The sequence below is a fragment of the Cryptomeria japonica genome, chromosome 5 (genome assembly GCF_030272615.1).
Source record: "Cryptomeria japonica chromosome 5, Sugi_1.0, whole genome shotgun sequence".
Taxonomy (NCBI): domain Eukaryota; kingdom Viridiplantae; phylum Streptophyta; class Pinopsida; order Cupressales; family Cupressaceae; genus Cryptomeria; species Cryptomeria japonica.
This window is the reverse complement of record NC_081409.1, coordinates 521,278,982-521,303,007: the sequence shown is the minus strand read 5'-3', so window position 1 is coordinate 521,303,007 and position 24,026 is coordinate 521,278,982. Positions and strand designations below refer to the sequence as shown.

The 24,026-nt window shown below is 38.1% G+C and overlaps 1 protein-coding gene across 2 annotated transcripts in view; it reads right to left on the bottom strand.

The window, feature by feature from the left end:
- LOC131060942 (protein CYCLOPS) overlaps positions 1–24,026 on the bottom strand; it is a 198,685-nt gene that overhangs the window by 32,256 nt on the left and 142,403 nt on the right. For both annotated transcript variants that reach the window (XM_057994404.2, XM_057994403.2), the window contains exon 9: positions 18,081–18,138. In XM_057994404.2, coding sequence (XP_057850387.2) covers positions 18,081–18,138 — 58 coding nt within the window. The remainder of the gene's footprint in view (positions 1–18,080; positions 18,139–24,026) is intronic.

The following is a 24,026-nucleotide window of genomic DNA, read 5'->3' as shown; positions in this document are numbered from 1 at the left end:
GCTTTGATATAATTTGATTGTATGAGACCTTGCTATCGTTTCACATGAGCTGGGCTCAACCCTTATGGGAGCCTCATTCTTCTCCACTCATTTCTGTGAATTTCATGACCAACAAGCTGTCCCTTTTCCTAATCCTGCACATGAAACAAACCTGTTAGCAAAAAAAACATATGTATGGTGATTTTCCTTTGATCTGATATTTGCCTTTCGAGATTCCTTTGTGATGCGAGTTATACGCATCTAATGCACGTAGGGATCATATATATATATGCGTGCATTAGTACATATGTTAGAAATGCAGCCAGCTATTGCTTAGAACAAAATGTTCTAACGCATTGCTTGTTTCAACTCTTTTGCAGATATCAGAAGGAAAGCATCAACGGACCAGGGTGGAGCAGCAAGACAAAGGCGACATCGAGCCTACCTCGACTGTTCCAGTCATTCAGGCAATGACTGGTTCCATTCCCGACATGCCTTTCCTCATTTTTTTCTTTGTACTTGTGCATACATATATGTATATTTCCTTTCTGCACTGGATGCACGTAGCTAGTCTCACGGCTCTTTGTGTGGGACGCATGTTTGAATATGAATAAAATACTTCTCCTTTTGAATGAGATGCTTCTCTCTTTTGTTGTTACAGACTAGAAGTACTTAAAAATATCATTTTTAAATCATTCCTTAGTACAGTTGGAAACACAAAAAATAGAGAATTAGTATACACTAGCCTTCTTTTGTTCATGCTAGCATTTCTCAACCTATTTTTCAGCCAGGAGCGAAAAATAGGTAACAGGTACTCCAACCCTTGATTCTTGCTCAACAATTGTTTGAATACTCGAACCATGGAGTGACTGTTTTATGTTATTCTCCATTTGCTATTTTCTTGACAGAAGTTCCTCCAAAAATCATTATTTGGATATGGCACCACACTATTTAGGGCAGTATATGGTTTAGGCTTTATGAAAATCATTCAAAATTTGGAAAAAAGAAAGTTAAATATTAAAAAAATGTTCACACACACACACACACATTTATATATTTAGATCAATTAAGGTAAGTGTTGATGTGTTTTTAAGCACATGCAAACACAGAATAAAATACCTAAAGTATCTTATCCTCTCTTGAACAAAATCTCTCAAATTGTGAAGATTAGCTTAAGGATCACTTGAGAAGACTCCAAGGTTCATGAATGTAGGGTCACTACGTGTGGATAAGCTCATTGGTTTGATGTGATTATGTTGGAATCACAAGGGGACTTACGTTTGAATGCCTGAATGCTTGATTTGCTAGAACTTAGGTCCTATCTACTCAATTGGAAGATAAAAAAGAGCAAAAGAGATAGGGTTTGAGAAATCTATGCTAGGACCTAGAATGTAAGAAGATGGGTGAATGACCATATGGAATCTTACTGAGCGAGGTCTCACCATCAAACTGAACAATTTGACACAAGCTCAATGCAATCTTCTAAGGATGTTTCAAAGATGTTCAAATCATTACCATCAACATTGATCACCATTCAAGTTAATGCATAAGCAATGGACGTATAACGATTCGAAGTTAAGCTCATATCACTCCAGTTGACCACGCAAGCCACAATTACAATCAACAAGAGGCTAGTGGTATGGACAAAACGAATTCCACACAAATTCATTCAACAATTTCTTCCATTCAATCTAATCAACATGAAAATAAATTGAGAAGCAAAGACCATGCGAGTTGTTGAAATAACAAATCAAAATCATCATAACTTCAATGAAATCAATTGTTCTTTACAACAAGGATTTGGCAACAATCTTTACCTTCTCCTAATCTAACTTCTATTCTAATTGTTATTCTATTCTAATCACTATTAGCTAACTATTCGCTATTAGCTAACTATCAACTATTAACCTTTACAAATGAAGAGCTTGGGTCTTATATAGAGAGCTCATTTACAATGAACGACCAGGATTGATTCTCCATCAATGGCCAAGATTTTACAATGAAAACCCTAATCAGGTTAGTTACAACAAACTCTCCTTAGCCAATGAGAAAATTACATTCAATGAGCGTGGACCAATAGATATCAAGGGTAGGTACATCGGAGTTTGTGCATTCATGAGTGAGCTTCGTTCATTGAATCAAGACGCGCTGATGTGGACCTCTTTGATTGGTAGAGTAGCGACTGGGATGCCACCTCAGTCTTGCATTTTGTAGACCTGATTTGATTCATCACCATGAAGGGATGCTGAGAGATATCTCTTGATACTCAACACTATCCAGTTTGCTCAGTGTAAAGATGATAATGAGAAGCAAACTTTGATTTACTCTTCTGAAACTACTTGCTTCTTTGATCATGTTTGATATTGGACTTGTGACGACTTTGGTTGACTTTTCTTGCTCATGATGTACTTTGAGTAAATGATGCACTTGGTTGAATGTAGCTCTTCAATGTACTGAATTTGATTCTTGGATTCCCGAAGGCAATTCAAAATTGTAAAACATTTTCTACCATGTGAGTCATCTTTCCTTCATATTCTAGTGCCTTGGAGAAGTTGGATGATTTCTTCCTTGCACCCTTTGATCTCTTCATGTCATCATGATATGGTGAGAATCTTTGAATATCTTGAAATCTTCTCTTGATGTTCTTGTGCTTGCTGATGAAGCCTCTTGATCTTGCATAGTGGTGATAGGAAGTACTTGTCATGGTCAAGTCATTCCTTCATATTTTGATTGCTCATCTTGCCTCGAAGTAGTATCATCCTCCTTACATATCTGCAAAACAAAGCAAGTATAATATCAAACACATATGATTTATAATCTTTACATACTCCTATTTTGACTTGATCTCTTACTCTGATTTTATGTGGTTTTTCACTAAATCTGATTAAGAGGAGGCTAATAATAATCAATGAATTTACTGTGTGGAAGACAGATTTAATGTCTAAGGGTAAATTTGGGTTGTCTAATGATGAAATCCACTAGTTGATATGTCTCCCAGCTGGGTACATTTGCTCCCTCTTGTTGTATGATGAATTCGCCTTCCTAAAACATCAGATCTGTATCTTTAATGTCTTATTTCACCCTTGTGCTGCAGCAGCTCAGCTATGTTTTGATGAAATTCGCTCATGTATTGATAAAATTCGCTGCCTTGCTGAAGAAATTCGCTAAGTCTGCTCTCAAATTCACACTTGGAGAGAAGAATATGAATGAATGTTTTGGCCCTTCCTTTATAGGTGCTTTAGGGTAAAAGAGGTGTCTCTTCCTATAAGGCCGACTTGATTTAAAATAAAAAATCACCTTTCCCATGCTGGCCGACTTCACCTCTTGCCAAAATGTTTGAATTTGAGGAATTCGCTCAAAACAGGGGGCAAGGTACATGATTTCAAAAAATTCACTCCATGTCCTTCGCAAGGTACATGCCTTCATGAAAAAGTTTGCTCCATGTCCTTAGCAAGGTATAGGGTTGAGGTGAGAAATTCGCTCCCTGTCCTTAGCAAGGTACAAGGCCAAGGTGAGAAATTCGCTCCATGTCCTTAGCAAGGTACAGGATCAAGGTGAGAAATTTGCTCCATGTCGATCAAGGTGAGAAATTCGCTCAATGTCCTCTCCAAGGTACATCAATTCATAATTCGCTCTAGGACCTTTGGGAGGTACATGACCTTGGTGAAATTTTTGCTCTAGGACCTTAGCAAGGACATGAATCTTGATAAAAAATTTCGCTCTAGGACCTTGTTGTGACGTTTTCACACATCGCCCCATTGCAAATGGGGACCCATGTTTTTTGCTTTTTAGGGTTTGTTTTCTAGGTCTTTTAGGGTTTTGTTAGTTAGCCTTTGCATTTTGAGTGCTGTTGGGTGATCACATGGATAAGCAAGTCCGGCTTGAGTGATGCCCTAGTCCTGAAATTTGGCTAAGTCTGGAATGTCCTGAAAATTTGGCTAAGTCTGGAATGTCCTGAAATTTGGCTAAGTCTGGAATGTCCTGATCCTGAAATTTGACTAAGTCTGGAAACTGAAAAACCTCAAAAAGCTAGATTTTGGAATATAACTCCCGGAGGTCTGAAACCACTCTCAAACATCCTGAAAGTATATATGGAATATAACTTAAAGTATAAGAAAGAAGAAACATAGAAGGAAATGTCACTTATACTTATCCATGAAAGTTATCCTGATAGAGAGTTCGAAAAGTCAAATTCCGCTCCTGTCCTTCACTGAGGATCCAGAGCGAACTTCACTCCTGTCCCTCCCAGGAGGACCAAGGCGAAGCGCTCCTGTCCCTCACCAAGGGACCAGGGCGATAATACTTATTTGAGCCATTCCTGACCTTGTTTGGACGAATTGAGACATCAAAGGCATGGTGAAGGGCAAAATGAGCATGATGGAGCATCCAGACTTGATCAAAAGCAATGAAATGATGAAGTTTTTGCCTAGAAGGTCAAATTCGCTCCTGTCCTTCACTGAAGGACCAGAGCGATTTTATTCGTATGCACATTTTTAGACTTTGTTTGGACATTAACTTTTATTCATAGCATGAAGCAGGATGATATCTTCCCTAGCAAAGACATTTCATGGTGAAAAGTGAAGCATTTGGGCCTGGAGGACAAAAATCGCTCCTGTCCCTCACTGAAGGACCGGAGCTTGAAATCCAAAATTGCCTTGTCCTTGAAAGATTTGAACGATTTCGCGAATTGAGAAGATCAAAGGAGATACATTTTATCAGTTGAATATAACTTGAAAGCGCAATCATGAGGAAAATTGACCCTAGAAGCAAAATCGCTCCTGTCCCTCTCCCAGGGACTAGGGCGAATTTAAGTGATAGCTCTCGTCCCTCTCCCAGGGACTAGAGCGAAATTCCTCATGAGGCATGTTTTGGGCAAAAAGCAAGCAAGTTTTGAGTTTGAAGCAAGAAAGGAGGATGAAATGAACCCGTTGAAGACAAATTGAAGATTACAAGACATCAATAGGAGACTCAAATTGGCCTAGGCGCTCCTGTCCCTCAGTCAGGGACCAGAGCGATTTTTGCCTTAGGTCAATTTCTCGCCAAGTTTGAACAAACTCCCGGCCAAGGATGAATGAAAGGGGACACAACGAGTCTATTGAAGATAATTTTTGAAGTTAGCAAAGTGTGATGGAGCCTACAAGTCCAAATTCGCTCCTGTCCCTCAGTAAGGGACAAGGGCGATATTCATTTTATTAGCCAGTTCATTCAAAAATCACGCCAAGTCAAGGACGTACAAGGTTGCACAAGGTCGAAGATATCATTTGGAAGGCAACGAACAAGAAGCAAAGGTTGAAAGATAGCAAATGTTGGCTAGAGCATAAAATTCACTCCTGTCCCTCACCAAGGGACCAGGGCAAAAACCATTTAAACATCGAATATGCCTTGTTAACGACAAGTAGAATATGCATGAAGCGAAGGGATAACGTCATTGCTTGCCATATAATGAAGATTGGTGATTGAAGAAGCAAGATCAAGGAGAAAACACCAAGATCGCTCCTGTCCCTCACCAAGGGACCAGGGCGATATCAACCTCAGGAGGCACTCATCCACAAAATCAAATCAATCAAGCTCGAGGTTCTTGGCGAAAATACCAGTTTCAACATAAAGATGGAGATTTTGAACGTCAAAGGCGAAAATCAAAGGCTAAAATGGAAGTTCGCTCCTGTCCCTCAGTCAGGGACCAGGGTGATAATGGTTTGTATCTTTCCACCATCTCCAAGTTTTGGCGTTAAAACATTTTTTTTGAATTTTATTAAATGCTAGAAAAATCGATAAATTGGAATATTCAATTGATAGCATTTAAAAATTAATGCATGAGCATTTAATTGATTAATTTTGCCTATTTAAAAAAAAAAACGAATTAATTAAAAACGGTGGCATTTAATTAATTAATTATTATTTTAAATGAAAACTTGGAGCGCTTGGATTTACTTGTTTTATTCTTACAAAGTCGGCCTTTGGTTTTATTTTAAAATTGCTTTTAATTACCTTATTTTGCAAAAGTCGGCCTAAGGTAATGCATGGGGTAAGCGCCTATAAAGGGAAGGCGATAATTTCATTTTCAAATCATCATTTCACCTTCATTCATATGCGATTTGGAGAAGACAAAGAGAGGTGCGATTTGTATTTACAAGGAGTGAATTTCATAAAGGAGAAGTGCGAATTTAGCAAAGGGAGTGCGAACTTGAAGTTAAAGTGGGGCGAACTTGCCAAAGACTACATTGAAGACCCCCCCCAAAGGTGGCGAATTACTAAAGAGGATCGCTCGTTTGAAGGAGATCGCGTTGAAAGTTTCAAACATTAATTTTTGCCTAGGCGATTTTCTTCATTTTGCATTTTTTTTGAGTTAGCTCTCAAGTAAGGTATGGCAAGATCCCTTGTTTTAATTTTGAATTTTGATCGTCATAGCCTTAAAGTTTGAATTTTGAAATTTTGAATTGTGATAGCTCAATCGTTTTTTAGGAAATGATAACTCAAGGACTTATCATGAAGTTTCCTAAATTTAATCTCTAATCTAGTTATTCATTGCAAAATCATGTTACTAATTTTGAAATGTTGTGTAGGCATCAAATGGAGATCTCATCAAGGAAAATCAAGCCGGATCAAGGACGGTCCAGGACGCATCATCAAGATAAGGGCGACCTCTTCCAATCCAGCATTCCAAGGCGGGGTACATCATCATCCTGCAAATCAAGGACACAAGAAGTCAGAACAAAGGGTTCGTTGAAGAAGCAGATAATTTTAGAAGAGTTAATTAAAGATAGCTTCTCAACAACATCAAATTGAATATCTACCAAGCTACAAGTGTCAGACGAGGTGGCATCCTAGTCATCACTTCTCCAGTCGGATAGGTCCACCTCAGCATGTCCAGATTTAATGTACCTAACTCATGGAAGGTGGCACAAACTTCGATGTACCTACCCCGGCTATCCATTGGTCAAATTTTCCAGAGAGGACATGTGTCCAAGCAATACAATTTTATCATTGGTCAAGCATTAAATGTTATGTAATGGTTGTAACAAACCCTAATTAGGGTTTTCATTGTAAAATCTTGGCCATTGATCTCGAATTGATCTAAGCCATCGAATTGTATTGAGGGCACTATATAAGCCCTGGCATTTCATTTGTGAAGGCTATTAGAGAGAGATTTAGAGTTAGTTAGTGAATAGAGAGTAGTTAGAAGGTGATTAGAATAGCAATTAGAGTAGAGTAGAGAGAGAAGGCAAAGATTGTTGCCAAGAGGTTGTTGTAAAAGACTTGTAACTTCATTGAAGAAATGGTGAAATTTATGGGTCGATTCGACAATTTGCATGGTCTTTATACTTCTCATATTTGATTTCATGTTATTAGATGAGTGGAAGAAATGTGCTTGATTGATGGTGAAATTCGCATATCCATACTACTAGTAGTTTGTTGATTGCAGACTTGCCTTGCGTAGTCAACTGGAATTATTCAGCTTAAGCTTAACTTCAATTGTCGCTTCTTCATTGATATGCATCAACCTGATGGTGTCTATGCCTGCAGTGATGATTTGAACATCATAAAGCTTCCCTTCGAAGATCGCACTAGCCTTGTGGAGATGGTCCTGCGATGTCAAAACAAGACCTAGTTAGAGTTTCACCAAAGATCAATCATTGCTCCTACATTCTTAGTATTAGGATTAAATCTTTTCCTCGCCCTCGTTTTTTTCCATTTTTTTAATCTAAGCTAGTAAGAGCCTGTGTTCCAGCAAAGCAGATCAGAAGTTCAATCATCAAGTGTAAGTCCCCTTGTGATTCCAGCAAATCACATCATACCACTGGAGCTTATCCACACGTAGAGACCCTACTAAAAAGAACATTGGAGTCATCCTAACTGATCCTTCTTACGAAATCTTCAGCAGTTAGCGACTTTATTCAAGAGAGGATAAGATGCCTTTGGGTATTTTATTCTGTGTATGATTGTGTACAAAATACACGTCAACAGACCTCAGCGAGGACATGAATCTTGATAAAAAAAATCGCTCTAGGACCTCAGCAAGGACATGAATCTTGATAAAAAAATTTGCTCTTTGTCCTTCGGAAGGTACAAGACTTACGAGGAAAGTTTGATCTCAAATCTCAACAAGGTACATGCTTGAACAAATTCATCCTAAAACCTCTCAAAATTCACTCTCGATCTTCACTTGGATAAATTGGCTCTTGATCCCTTGCAAGGTACACAACTTGGCAATAATTCACTTTGGACCCTTAGGAAGGTAAATGTCCTTGTGAAGAAATTCTCTCTATGTCCTCTACAAGGTACATGACTTGGAGATGAAATTCGCTCTAGGACCTTAGCAAGGACATCACCCAAATTCGCTCTAGGACCCTAGCAAGGACATGACTTGGAAATTCTCTCTAGGACCTTAGCAAGGACATGACTCAAAATTCGCTCTAGGACCTTTGGAAGGTACGCAACTTAGTGAAAAGAATTTCACCCTTGATCCTTTGGAAGGTACATGTCCTTGTGAAGATTTTCACTCTAGGACCTGTTGTGACCTTTTCACACATCGCCCCATTGCTAACGGGGACCCCCTCTTTGCTAGCTTCCTATGTCGTTAGGTTAGGGTTTTGGCTGCTTAGTGGGCAATTTTGCGTTTTCCGTGCCCGAGTCTCAGAGTTTTGATCATGCCTAGTGCCGTCTAGGGTTTTTGAAGTGTTAGGATCAAGTTGCAAAAGATGATATTTTTAATGATCCTAAATTTTGCTAAGTGTTTGAGCATTTGAACATTAACGTGTTTTTAAACACGCACATCAATGATTTTAAAGTGCTAAGATATTCACAGACCTTTTGGAGTTGTTTCTCACTCCTAAGGTAATATTTGAATTGGTTTCGCACTTTATTCCAACATTTTCTTGGCGTTTCGCTCATATTTTTGGAAAATTAGTCTAAGTCCAGTTAAATTTAAAGTCGCTGAGTGATTTTGAGTGGTTAAAATGTTAAAATCCTAAGGGAAATCCATATTCCAAGGGTTAACGGGTCAAAATCCATGCTAGAGGTGATTTTCCCCTCACATTCCAGACTACCCAACCCATTCCCCCACTCAAAATCCATACTACACATGGGTTTCCCCTGGAATCCATACTAGCCACTAATTTCCCCCACTGTTTATCCACACCTGGAGCGATTTTCCCCTGGAGATGCTAAAATTTGGCTAAGTGTCGGGATTTATCCAGACACCCATCGAATTTCCCCTGGGAGTGCGGACTGGAGTGCAAGGATAATTCCATGCCTGGGTCGTTTTTCCACCAGGATTTTTGTGACAACTAAGTTAGGATTTTTGTTCGGATTTTTGTCCAGACAGGGATCGATTTTCCACTGGGAACATTATGAAGAGTTTTTGAGTCTGGATTTTTGTCCAGACTGAGGTCGAATTTCCACCAGGGAGGTATTTTTTCAAGTTAAGTGATTTTTGAGTGTGGATTTTTGTCCAGACACCCATCGAATTTCCCCTGGGGGGTGATTTTTGCAAAATGAGTGCATTTTTGTCTGGATTTTTGTCCAAACTCATATCGATTTTCCCCTGGAGGATGATTTATGTGCATTTTGATGATTTTGAGCATGGATTTTTATCCAAGCATGGGTTGAATTTCCCCTATGGGGCAAATTTTGACACTTAAGCGATTTTTGAAGGGATTTTTTAATCCCAACCTATAGCGATTTTCCCCTGGAGGCTTTATTTTGGATTTAATTTGAAATATTTTAAATAAAAAGCCCCATTTTGATTGCTTTTAAATAATTATTAAATGATTATTTAAAATTTAAAAGCAAATTTAATAACTTGCAATAATTATTAAATGTTTGAATCTTCTAGAAGCAAGTTAGGGTTTCACCAAGCAAGTATTTATACAAGTGTTTTTTATCCCACATTGCTCGTGTGGTGAAAGTTGGAGGTGAAAGCAAGTATATGAGAGGAACTTCAGCATTATTTTATTATTATTTCTACCAGGTGTCTCCATGAGAGCGATTTTTTTCAAGTTGGAAGAATTTTTTAGCAAGGCGTTTTTGTGAAGTGTGGGATTGAGGATTCATTTTCCTCCTTTTTTTTTCCAGCTTGCTGATTTATTCCTCTTGGCTGCCATTAAAGACCAGTTTCAGATTTTCGATTTTGCTAAGTTTGGCGATTTTTTCCAAATTTAGCATTTTTTGGTGAAAGTTGGCGAATTTGTGTTTGGAGACCTTGGGCGATTTTTCCTCCACCATTGTTGCTTGCTATTCAGACCTTCATTTCTGCAAATTGCTGCCATTGACAACAATTTTCAGAATTTTGAAAATTTCGATTTTTTTGCTAAGGAAGGCAAATTTTTGTGTTTGGGGTTTTCAATCCCAACTTGGGCGATTTTTCCAGATTATTGCCATCCTCCATTATTGCAGATCCGAGCTATCCATTGGCATCAATTTTCAGATTTCCATTTTAGCGCTAGACTTGGGAAAATTTCGATTTTGCTTGGAGGCCACATTTTGGTGGATTTTTCATGCATGTTTGTTGGCCGTCATCATTTCCAGCCTGCTGATTCGCTTCAGATCTGAGGTTTGCTTCAGATTTTGACCTCCATTAATGGCTGCCATTAATTTTCAGACTTAAGTTTTTATTGCCCAGCCAATTCTAACTTAAAAATTTAGCATTTGGAGACATTTTGTGGAGTTTTCTGTGCGCTTTTTAGACCATTTTAATGCTGTTGTAGGTCTGAAACTCCATTGTTAGGCAGTTGTCCTCAGAAATTTTCATTTCCAGCCACCTAACCAATTTTGGCAAATTTGCTTGGGGCTGTTTCCTAAGCCATTTTTCATCATTTTTAGGGATTTAAACCACTTTGCAAGGTGCTGGTAAGTCTGAAGTGTTCGATTTTCAGACTTGTCCTCGTAAAACTAATTTTTACCAGCCATACTCACATTCCAGAAAATGATTGTTTTCATCAATAAAACTGATTTTTATTGATTTTATGCACATTTTGAAGATTACAACATATTTTGAAAGTCTGAATTTTCAGGTTGTCTTCAGAATTTTGACCTTCATTGTTGACTGCAGAAGGTGTCTTCAGACATTCATTAAAACACAACCTTTCACACCTTTCCTAAGTCATCATCAATCCGGTATACTCCTTTGCATTCTTTGCTTGCATATTTTCTAAGCGTAAGGAGGTATAAATGAATTTTTATGGAAGGCTTCCATGCCTTAGTGTTGTCACACATTGAACGTAATTGCTAAATTTTACCAAGTGTATGGATTATTTTCCTGACTCCATGCTCTAAACTAGCTAAATCTCTAGAAAGTCAGGAATTTTATTACAAGTATTTATTTTTATCCTAGGACTAACTTCCAGTTTCGTACAGGTGCGATGTCGAAGTCAGGATACAAGGAAAGGAAAGAGCTGCTGAAGACGTTGGAGACTGGATTTTATCCAGAGTTCAAGATTTCATCCAGATGGAGGGAGATCACTGATACCAACATGCATTTCCTGAACTTCGACCAGATGCAGCATCGGATGTTCGGATCCAGAGATCAGGTTCCTTCTCCAGCATATGCGAATATTATGAAGAGTGGCATTTTCCATGCCGCTGGGTTTCCACAATCCATACAGTGCAGTGAGTTGATCCTGGAGTGTGCACGATGTTACGATCCGCTCACAAGAATGATCAAGAGTCCGAAGGGTGTTGTCATCGCCTACCTTGCTGAGGTATTCGGAATTCCATGCAGTACAGACATGAAGGATGTGACCAAGGAAGATTATGTAGACAGATACACGAAGAAGATGGGTGTATGCAAGAGTTTAATTAATAAAGAATGGATGATTGAGCCTAGGAGTCATCATTCCAAGGCTCCCAAGACACTTATGTGCGTAGATTTTAAGGAGGAATATAGTGATTTGATATTCCTACTCAACAGAGCGACAGGAATGCTGCAGGGAGCAATATTTCATGGATGGATGTTCTACTTCATCCAGGATTGTCTTAAAGGAACACTAGTGAATTGGTCTAAGATCATAAGCGACAATCTAGATTTTCAGTTGAGGTATGTAGAGCGGTCCAAGTCATTCGCCATGACTTCTTACCTGGTGTACCTGCTTGCACGGTTTGTTTCATACAGAGGATTAATATGCAAAGGTGAAGTCGGGAATGGGCAAGGATAGTTTAAGAGTTATGAATGCTACCCCCAGTTGAGTATGCACAGAATTGAAGACTATAAGAAAGTGAATGATGCATTCACTATGTACATCACATGGATGCTGCAGAGCGGAATCCACAAAAGATTGTCCAAGAAGGCAATAGAGTTAATAGAAAAATATGGATCGTGGTATATACAGTTTCCCACTTTCACATACCTCAGGATTCATGGGTTTCAATCTAAACCCTACAGACTTCCTAGGTATCCTACTGACAGAATGATATTGTTGGAAGTGGTAAGACAGCTTCTAGAGTTCGATGTTATCCAGAGAGAGAAGCACAGGACAAGAATGACATTCCCTATTTCAGTTGGGAAGACTTCAGAGTTCTGCCAATCCGCCATAACTGCTAGCACTGCAGGTGAGGAGATTGCATTCTACAGATTTGCCACCTACAAGAAAAGAGAGAGATTCGATCCAGACAAGAAAGTCGGAAGGATGAGAGGGGAGAAGTTCACACATAAGGTTGACATAGAGGATTATTGGGCTAACTTAATGGACGAACAAGAAGTGAAAAGAAGAATGTGGTCCAGAATGTCAATGGATTTCATGAGGAAGTGTGGACTTTTTCTCATCCCTGATCAGGTATTAGATGATAGAGATCATACACACCCACATTATGAGAATGAAATGAAGAAGGCAATCCTATTGCCAAATTTGTCAGAGTCAGAAGAGATTGACCTGAATGTATTGATGAGAGAAGTCCTGAATTTCTCCCGCACATGGGTGGATATGCAGATGAACAGATTAGTTGACATGGGTGTTCCCTTCACTTATGAAAGGATGAAGACGGAAGAGTCTACTTCCGAGGATGATCAGAGGACTATCAGTGATGTCAGGATTCATGCAGACGAAGAGAGTCAAGCTCCCAAGAGAAGGAAGAACATGCCTGGAGAAGTCAAGGCTAGAGGGAAGAAGATTGAGGATGTGAAGAAGAAACAGAAGACTATCATTCCTTCACCCCCTCCTAGTGCCTCATCAATCGAAGTGATTGAAGTAACAGAACAGAATAAGGAGACTTAGCAGTGTTCCAACACAGTGATACTACCAGAGAATACTCAAGAATTTCATGCCACAGCAACATCTGCACCTCCTGATGAGAATGATGACCAGCCGGGATCCCCTACTGTCCTTTTGGAAGTTAGTTTGGGAAATGGTGTATATGATTGGACCAGGAATAATCCTGATGATAATGATGAAGTTATCTCGGCACTGAAGGACCTTGATCGAGAAATATGTCTTGATGATGGTATGGAGATGACCGCTATTCCTGAATGGTTGAGGAAGAGTATGGAAAAAAGTAAACAAATGATAGAAGTATAGCCTATTGAGGATATTGATGACTACCTAGCTAGGAGTGCTAAGAAGAAGGAGCCCAAGAGAGCGGAGATTTTGTCGCACATAGCTAGAGATGAGACGGGAATGCGGATTGCGCAGATTGTTGTTCCTAGAGCTGGCGTGACAGTGGACACTGCTACTCCCCTGGATTTCCAGATCACTTCAGTTGCCCTTGGTTGTCCATCCGCAGGGCAGAAATTTCAGGAGATTGGTGACAACCTCCAAGCAATCAATGCAAAGTTAGACACAGCGATTGCGGAGAATGAAAGGTACAAAGAAGAAAATATTAGACTTAGAGAGTATATTGCAGGGACAAGGCGTGGAGATCCCACCCTTATTTCCCCTATTGCAGTTGACCATGGAATACATTCACACTGCGAGGTAGCGAGAGGTACACACTCAGAGGTGGAAAAGTGGATTGAAAGCACAAGAAAGCAGGTAGATGATTTCCTTACTCAGTTTGTCCAAGCATATGATAAGACAACAACGCTTGTATTCAGGATCCAGTATTTGGAGGGAGTTTGGGAAGAATTCCGACCTATCCAAGAGAAGACTATTCCACGCCTCCTGGCATTGAAGAAGGTTCCTAATTCCATTTTGGTCAGTGAGAACATTGTGCACAGTGGAGACATATATAATTTCCATGGCTGGTATTGTGCACTAGCTTTGAAGAAATCAGCTTATGAGAACGCCCAATCGAGTTGTATGGAGATGGAAGGATTAATTCAGGACATTCAGATGAAGATCCTTGCCTCGATCGAGGAATTATTGGGTGTTGATGTTAGTAATGCTAGTGGTTTACACTTAGCCGAATTAAGAGACAAGATAAAATTTATGTATTTTTGCCAGTTGGACTCTTTGCAGAAGAGTCAGATAGATGACTTGGTCTCTTTGTTGATTCATGTTCATAATTCGCAGAAGCTCATGCCTGAATGGGAGAACACTTTGAATGCTTGCTCGGATTCATTGGATGTGATTGATTTACAGTAGGATACCTTGCCTAGCATTTCCATGGAGGAGTTAGATTCAGTTTTGGCTAGATTCTTGGAGTATGCTAAGAGAGAGAGAGATGCAGGGAGGAATCTTCTAGAATATTCCCTATATGATGACTAGGTATCTTTCTATTGGGCCATATGTTGGTGGCACCATTTTTGATGTAACCCTAATTAGGGCAATTCTAGGGTTTTGTTGGCATGATCTCGACTGTTGATCTTAGATCAATCTGGGCCATCCATTTTGTAAGAGACTCTATATATGCCCCTTTGTCTCTCATTTGTAAGAGAGAGTTTTTGTAGAATTGTTGGTATATGCTACAGCTATTTGAATCCTAATCATTGTTCAATTGTTGGTGATTTTGCTCTTCAAGTGTTGTATTTGCATTCATGGTTCTCAATTCCTCCAAGTTAGATTAGAATTTATTTTCATGTATGTTAGATTGAATGAAAGATTTGTTGAGTATATTTGTGTGGAATCCTTAACCCATACCACTAGCCTCTTTCCGCTGGTAAGTGCGCCTTGTGTGGTCAACTGGAGTTTGAGTAAGCATAACTTCAACTATTATGCGTTCGTTGACAAGCATCAACTTGGATGGTGTCTTCGTTTGATGGTAATAGTTTGAAAATCATTAAGTATACTTTAGATGATTGCACTAAGCTTGTGTCAATACCTGATTGTGAGACCTTGCCTAGTTTGATTCCACTAAATCCATTCATCATTCCCTACATTCTTAGGATTAGAATAGATTTCCTGAACCCTATTCTTTTTCCCCCTTTTTTAATAAGAAGTAAATCCAAAGCCCTATTGATAAATCTTAAGTTGTCAGCACACCTATTCCGCATCATTCATGATAATCCAAACATTTGCGTAAGTCCCCAAAGTGAAACACAGCAATTCACATCAACCACTGAACTTACCCACTCGTCAAGACCTGACATGTAGAAACCTTGGAATCATTTTGGTTGATCTCATTCTTAGCATCTGAGGTGATTTTGTTCAAGAGAGGGTAAATTACTTTGGTAATTTATTCTGTATTGTTATGTGCATAAAAAACACATCAACAGGACCTTAGGAAGAATTTGTTCTCAACTTTGAGTGAGGTCCATGACTTTGAGTGAGGTACCTTGAGTAAGGTACATGACTTGGTGAAATCCACTCTTGACCCTTGGCAAGGTACGGGAGCTAAATGCAAAAATTCGCTCTGGAACCTCTCCAAGGTACTTCAAAATTCGCTCTAAATTTTGAGTAAAGTACAGGACCTAATGAAAATTTTTCTCTAAGACCTTTGCAAGGTACAGGCATCTATGTTCTTAGTAAGGTATGGGGTCTCATGTGAAATTCAAGGAGGACACAACTCATTCAACCAAGGTTTCCTCTTGCAACTAGAAATATGATCAGATAACACAAGAAACCTAGGCATGATCCAAGGGGTTCTAGATCTACTTTCATGCTCACAACCGACTATCTTCACTCCACCCCAAGGAGACCAACCTGACTTGATGACCCTCTAGCCACTTGAGAAACTCTATTCGTTCAATGCAAAGATTAATAGCAAAGACTCTAAGACAACCTAGAAAGCCAAAAGTGGGGGGGTCCCCATTTTCAATGGGGCGATGTGTGAATAGTGAATACCTCACCACAGTAAGCAGAATATAACAAAATAAATATTGCAAACTAAAATATTAAAACCAAAATATATATAAATGTAAATATTTTAAAATTATTTACTAAACCCTTTAGATATATAAATAATTGGATATATGAATATTTCTATAATTGGCCTATCTAGTTGTATTTGTATCAAGGGCCCTTGAATATTCACCATATTCAGATCTGATACCATATCCATATCCAATACCATATCCTTATTCAATACTGTGTCTATCTCAAAGAACTCTGATTTCATGTAATTGATGTATCACAACAGGTTGTTAATGGTAATGATATACCTATTGTGGAATAAATGGCGGTGTTACTCTTGCTCGACTTTGGTAGAATAATCCAATTGTCATTGTTAAGGACTTGAAGCCATTCGTACTTGTTCTGCAGCTGATTACTCCAATCTGGCACATTATGTCAGAGATGTACAAGCTTCAAATTGCTCTTTTAAAGTTCAAAATGATGGTGAGATTAAAAGTGATGGATTTTCCCAAATGTACTATATGTGCTAGACATGATCATGTGAAGAACAAGTGTTTTCATCTGCACTTGATGTTCCTAATACTAAAAGAAGAATCATTTGTATGTGATGGTTTTCAGATTGCATATGCACTTGAGTACTGCCTCTTAACAATGGATGACTATATACAAGTGATGGCAGGATGTGATCACCTACATTAGGAGGTACTATTTGAAGTTGTCCTCAAGTTGTTCCAACTTGAAGGATAAAATTTGTCTGACAATGAGTTGCTCAACAACCTATGGAGGTTGTTCAAATGGTGATACTGAGCTTTTTGGATGATCAATGTGATTCTAGAGGTGATTAATTTCACAAATGATTCATGGTACACTTGTCTGACAGACAGTCATAGCTGATGTTCTTATTCATTTTGATGGGCTGCAAATACTAATCTTAGCCAAGTTCAGTCTTAGTTTGATGTCAGTTAGTACACTTCTAAGATAGGTTTGGTAGAAGCACATCCATCCAGAGAGGGGAGGCATTGCCAAACCAGATTCAAGTTCATTGTAATCAGGGTGCAGCAATCAGTAGACATAATTAGTTAGTTTGCAAATCTAGTTAACATAGCTGATTAGACTTTCTCTCATAGTATTCACAGGTTTTTAGGTCATCAGGCCGCAGTTGGCAGAAGGCACAGATAGCAAATGAAAAGGAGGCGTTCAACTCATTTTCAATGTATATTGCAGAGAGTGGTAGATTACAAAAGTTCACATTAGCAGAAGTGCTGGTCCATGTGTATTTTACAATTTGATAATAAGCACATGCCTCGGTAAACAGGGTAACTAGAGTTCAGAATTGCATATTATAAAATTGCAATTAGGTATAAAGCTCTGAAGTGTTTTGACTGAGAAATTTATCTATTTGAGAATTCATTTTTGGAAAGTTCTATAACACTTCACAAAAGTCAATTTTCTTAAGTATACTTTTTAATGTGATCAAGAAACACTACAAACCATGGCAATGCATGAGCATTGGGAAAGCATTGCACCTAGTTTATAGAAATTCTTGAATATTGTACATGATTTTCCATGGTAACGCAAAAACCTTCATGTTCCTGTGTACAATGTAATGAAGTTTGTCATCATCTGGGATAAGATTCTCCTTCGCGTGTTTAAAAAAAATAAAAATAGACGGAGCAATATTGTAAGGCACTGACATTACAAAAGCTAATTTCTCATATTTTTGTTGTCTATAAGAGGAGCAAACAATTGTGTCAAGAACAGAAAATACAGAATTTGAGATGCATATATATTCATCTCGTCTTTAACTGCAATATCATCCCAAAAACAAAATCACCAACAATTGTTTCACTTTTCTTTAATGGTCAAATGCTTGTTGCAGAAAATTAAATATACAATGCTACAACAGCTTCAACATGCTACAAACAGAAACATAAGACTTACTTGCGCTGTCGTTCCACCCTACGTTTTTTGGTTGGGTCCTCTTTGTCTACTTCAAAACCTACAAATTGTCAATGGTTGATGTTAGTGTATATTTCTTCTTTATTATGACATTGGCAAAGAGATTGCATAAAGCTAAAACAAACTACTTTGAAACTTGACCATTGTTACATGCATATGGCAAAAATGAACTGAGGGGTTGTCCAAAGAACAGGAATTTTTTAAGAAAAATTTGTGGAACATAGATAAAAACAAGAGAAAGGTTAAATATCTGATGAACTTTGCACAGAAGCCAAATTAAGAGAAGTCAGATTAGAAACGTTTCTAAATTGGATAGATATGGAAGCTCATACTACTGGCCCACTGGTAACAGTTATCTAGAAATTTAATGTTTTAAGAGTTAAGGTAACAAATATAAGAGGCCTTGTGCCAAGAGAAGAGACCAGTGATTGATAAGCTTAAGAAAGAGAAGGACAAGCAATAGCTAATGAGCTATCATTAGAATAAGGAGAAGACAAATTCCTTAGAGCTTTGGCAAAGGTTTGAAAGGGAACAAGGATGTATGTTCTGAACTTCTCTAGAACCCTAAAAAATGAAGATCTAAAAGATTGGCTCACCAAGACAAAGAAATATTTTGAAAATGAGGACATGCAAGACCAGAAAAGAGCAAAGATAGTGCAAATCAAACTAAAGGGTTATGCAGCCCTGTGGTGTAGAGAACTGTAACTTGAGGGAAGGAAAAGAGGGAAGGAGAAAATCAGCTGCTAGGACAGAATAGTCACCAAGATAAAGGGAAACAGTAACTAGAGATTACAAAACTGCCGAAAAAGATCTAGAATTGAGGTAAAGGGAGCTTAGTTTAAAAGATTATACTGAAGAATTTTACAAGATAGTTATTTCGTCAGGTTACAATGAGATGGACCAAGAGAAGGCGGCACAATATATTAATGGGATGAGGCATAAAGTACAAGATGAGATGAGTAAGCTCTAAGTTGATATATGGTGGAAGAAGCAAACCAATTCACCTTGAAGGATAAAACTTTTTTATCTAAAACACAACAAAGAAAATAAAGAAATTTTTTTTTTTCCAGAGGCTGAGATCAAACTAGTGCTAGAAGAGGCTAAAATAAGCAAGGAGGAAAGGCTAGATCACACAAGAAGGAGAAGCTAGAGCTTCTCAAGGTTGGAGTTATGAACAATGGAGATCTGATTCCTCCTATGAGAGAGGTGGATTTGGTTGAAAGGGAAAAGGATTCACGGAAACATGTTTCTGATGTGGTTAAATGGGTCACCAAGCCTTTGAATGTCCTCAAATGCAATCTAAAGGGAGTTGGTGAGAGTAACAAATCCAAATCCCTACAAATTTTCATGGCTATAAAAGAATAGTTTAGGTGGTGGTGAAGGATCAGTGCCTTGTGAGTTTTTAGATCAGATATTACAAAGATCAGATGTCAATGCAGGAGCGTCGGTTACCTATTCCGATTTGGTCAAATTTGGCTTGGAATCAGTTTTTGGGGTAGTTATGGAAACAGTGCGCAATGGTGGAAAGAAGGGAGAGGAAACCCACCAAAAGAAAATACAAAAATAGGCAAGGACATCGATTGAAAGGGGACATAGAGAGTGTAGGGATGAGATCAGCAAAACAGAAAATATGATGGAACATGGAGGAAGACTAGGCAAGAGAAGACAGTGATATTGATTCCTTGTGGGTATGATCTGTGGAATGGAGGGAAAGAAGCTGTTCAGATTGGAAGAGAGAAATTTAAAAATAGACAACAATTGGAGAAAAGGAACCAAACAAAGTCAAGAGAGAGAAATTGAACAAGAATGGAAGAAGTCGAGAGAGATTAATATCAGGAAGGAATTAAGCTGATCAAACCCGACAAATAGAGAGGATCATGTGAATAGATTTTTGGTTTAGGTTATATAAATAAAGACGGCTATCTATTGTTTGTAATCAACATTCTGTATATTACTGAAATAAAACAAACATCTTAGAGTTATGTTGTCTACTTGATAGATGTACTTATTTTTTTAATTCCTGACCTCACATTAGCATATAGTTCATTACTCCGTTAATCTCATGTAGTTCCTATCGCATCGTTAGTAATTTTTGTTATTGTTCCAAGTTCCTCATGCCATTGAAGGAAAAAATAGTTTGCAATTGTTTGGTTGTGGAAGTCGTCACTCATCATTTGGTATCAGAGCCACAAGATCTTGAGGGTGGAGAAGATCTGCTAAAGCTTGCAAGTAGAATAATTTGGGAGGTGTCTCAAGTATACCCTAGAAAGAGTTTGTTGCAAGCGAGTGGAGACTTGTAACTGCAGAGGGTTTGAGTTTGAGAAGAATTTGTTGCAATTGAGAGGAGACCTATGACTATAGAAGGCGGAGAAGGAGGCACACAAAAGATTGCTTGTGATTGTGAGAGAAGATGAATTCAAAGGGAAAGATGAGATGGGTCATACGAAGACCTATGATAATCCCATTCTAGGAAGAGTATTGGGAAAAAGTAGAGAATAGGAAGCTTCATGACGAATTGGCAAAGATTGAAAGTAGAATGAATGCCTTGGAAAAGAATTATTTTCCTGATAATGGTGTGCTTGTAGGAATGGAAAAGAAGTAGCAACCAAGGAGTTTGTAGGGGACATGCCACTTGGAGGTATGAAAGAAACAAATGAAGATGAGGAGATAAGTGCAATAATGTTTGAAAATGAAGAGGCAAAGTCTAAGATGGCAATAGATGAAGCGGTTGAAATGAATAACGAAGTTGAGATTCAAGCATTAGAGGTTTAAGAATTCCCTTCGAAAGAATTGAAAAATGAGAGCTTTAGCCCTTATGTTCTAGTATCTATGAAAGAAGAAGAATGGAGAAAGTCCACAGAATACTAGAGCCATTAATTAGATTACAATCAAAGATGAGTTTCTTATTGTACGAATGGACAACTTGATGACTAGTCAAGCAAGTGAGTTTGTCGGTACATTGAATCGAGGCAGCTTGTTGTTACATGAAATCTAGGCTCAAAGTGTTGGATTTGAGAGCTTAAAGGATCTGAATGTGGATGTTCTTAATACTAAGGAGGCCTGTGAATATTACAACAATCTTATCCATAGAGATCAAGGACCGTGGATTGATTTTATGTTGCAAGAAGGTAATCACTTGTGCATGCCTAGGGGGTCAATGCGAGAGATTCTTTTGACAAAAATCTATTGTGTCATTCCATTGATGACTTCATGTGCAGGAACACATGATTTCTTTAGTCTCCAAGGGAGCTTGATGCAGGAGAATCGAGGCAAGGACAATGATTGAAAGGGGATGCAGAGAATGTAGGGATGGGATTGGTAAAACAGAAAATAAGATGGAACACAGAGGAAGACCAGGCAAGAGAAGAAAGTGACATCAATTCCTTGTGGGTTCGATCGGTGGAACGAAGGTAGAGAAGTTGTCCGAGTTGGAAGAGAGCAATTTTAAAACAAACAATTATTGGAGAAAAGGAACCAGACAGAATCAAGAAAGAGAAATAGAACAAGAACAAGAGAAGTCGAGAGAGATTATTATCGGGAAGGAATTGAGCAGATCAGACCCACCAAACAAAGAGGATCAAAGTGCACATTTCCTACTAAATTATTAAAGCCTTTGCCTATTCCTAATTAGAAGTGGAAAAGCATATTTAAAGACTTCATTACAAGCCTATCCAAGGTACAAGGAAAAGATTGCATCTATGTTGTTGTGAATAGGCTAACAAAATAAGCACATTTATTTGCTATCACATCAAAATTTAAGGCTCCCCAAGTGGCAAATCTATTTTTCAAGGAAGTATTTGGGCTATGTGGATTGCCCAAAAATGTTGTAAAGGTTAGGGATTGTTGTCCTCATTTTTGAATTTTCAAAAATGTGACAACACCTACAAATTTTTGCCTAAAATGTGTCATTTTTGTCTCCAAGGCACATTTTACGAGGTACAAAACTCACATTTGTTAGTGTCAAATCATTGGGGGTGTCTTTGCCATCATTGTCCAAGTTTTGGTGAGTGTTGGTTTTCTTTTTCCTACCTTTTTTGTGCAATTTCGGGTTTCTGAGCAATCATTGTAGGTTGAAGATTTTACTCTTAAGGAATGCTTCCCGAGGCAAACAATTTGCTTCTTGCTAGACTGGACTAATATTCGGTCCATCCTCGATCTGCATTTCAAATTTCATCGCATTTTGAGTTCGTTTGCTATGTCTTTCCTTCAATTTCAAGTTTTTTCTTCCTGACTACAGGTGGGAAATTTTCTTTCTATTGCAGGTTAGGAGTTTCCTTTATGTTTTTGTGCTATAGGGGTTTTTTCTAGCAATTACAAGTGAACTTTTTAAAAGACTTGTAACTTGTAACTTGCTTTTTATTTCCCCTTTCCCCTTTTTGTCTTTTAAGTTGTTTGTAGGAACTTTTTAGACAAATTACAAGTTAAATTAAAAATACAAGTTTAATGAGAACTTGTAAGTTCTCATAAAAGTTCCTGCTTTGTGCTTTTAAGTTGTAATAGGGATTTTATTTCCCTTTACAAGTCTTTTATTTAAGTTATGTTTTTTTTTTAATTGTAATGGGGATTTTATTTCCCTATTACAAATCTTTATGTTCCTTTATGTTTTTAAAACTTGTAATGGGGATTTTATTTTCCTATTACAAGTTGTTTTGTTATTTCTTTTTGCTCTTCTTCCTTTCAAACCCGAAATTGCTCAAGTGAAGGAAAAGTAATGCAATTTAAAACTTGTAAAGGGGTTTTAAAAAACTAATTGCATCTTTGGAGGGCACATTTGTTTGTAGTTGGAGAGGAAAAACCCGACCTGCACATTTACTCTCCTAAATCCGTTTTTTGTGGCATTTCTTCCCTAAATCCGTCCTACATTCATGCCAAAATCGTTGGGAATCAATGTTTGTTGCCACGTTTTTCACCAAAATTGGATTGGGCAAACACATTTTGCATTTTTGAAGGCGTTTTTAAAGACGTTTTTGGAATACGTCTTTTGCTGGTTATTGTCAAGTCTTGGAGCATGAAGTTCGCCTTCTTTCCACATTGCAAAACACGTCTTGCATGTCCTCCATTAATGAGAGTTTGAAGTCAAGCATACCTCTCCTTCTAAGCCATTTTTGGTGGAAAGGTTTAAAGGCAAAACCGATTTGTTTGTTATTTGCAATCCCAACATGGTGGCTTCTTCATCTATTTATAAGAGCATTATGATTTGTTTTGGTCTAGGGCCTTTGACCAAGCAAGGATTAGGGTTTCTAAGTGATCTTCCCAAATGGATAAGTTCTTTGAATGCAATTTGTAAATTTGCATGATTTTCCCCTCTTTTAAATTTTTCCATTTATTTGATTTCGGGTTTTACAAATCTGATTACAAGTTGAAGTTTTTCCCTCTTTCCAAGTTGCCAAGCTGAAAATGTGTCTTTCCTTGTCCCATAAAGTTTGCCATTACCGGTTGGTATCATTCTTTCCATTTTCCCCTCATGTCAAAACCCGATTTCATCCATTCATTTCACCCTCATTCATTTTTTCCATTACGAGTCTACTTGCAGTCAGAATTTTAAAACCCGATTGCAGTTGTGTCTTCACTTGCAATCAGCCTTCCAGAATCTGAAATTGGTACAAAATGCACTCGAAAAACACTTAAAAATGAGTCTAAAAGGTCCAATTACAAGTGCAAACTTGTGGTTACCCATTACACATATGAAGTTGCATGTTTGTTCTCCACAATTGCAAGTTAATGCTCTTATTTTTTCACACATGTAATGCAGTTTCCAAAACCCGAAATTCACTTGTGAGCCCATTTTTGCATCAATTTATCCCTTCCCTTGCCTGTCCTGTTTGCACACACGATCTATCAAACCAACAAATCAAAACATGGGCATTGTTTTATAACAATATCATCTTGAATAAGGTGTTATGGGTTCTTCATCAGTGAACAAAAGAA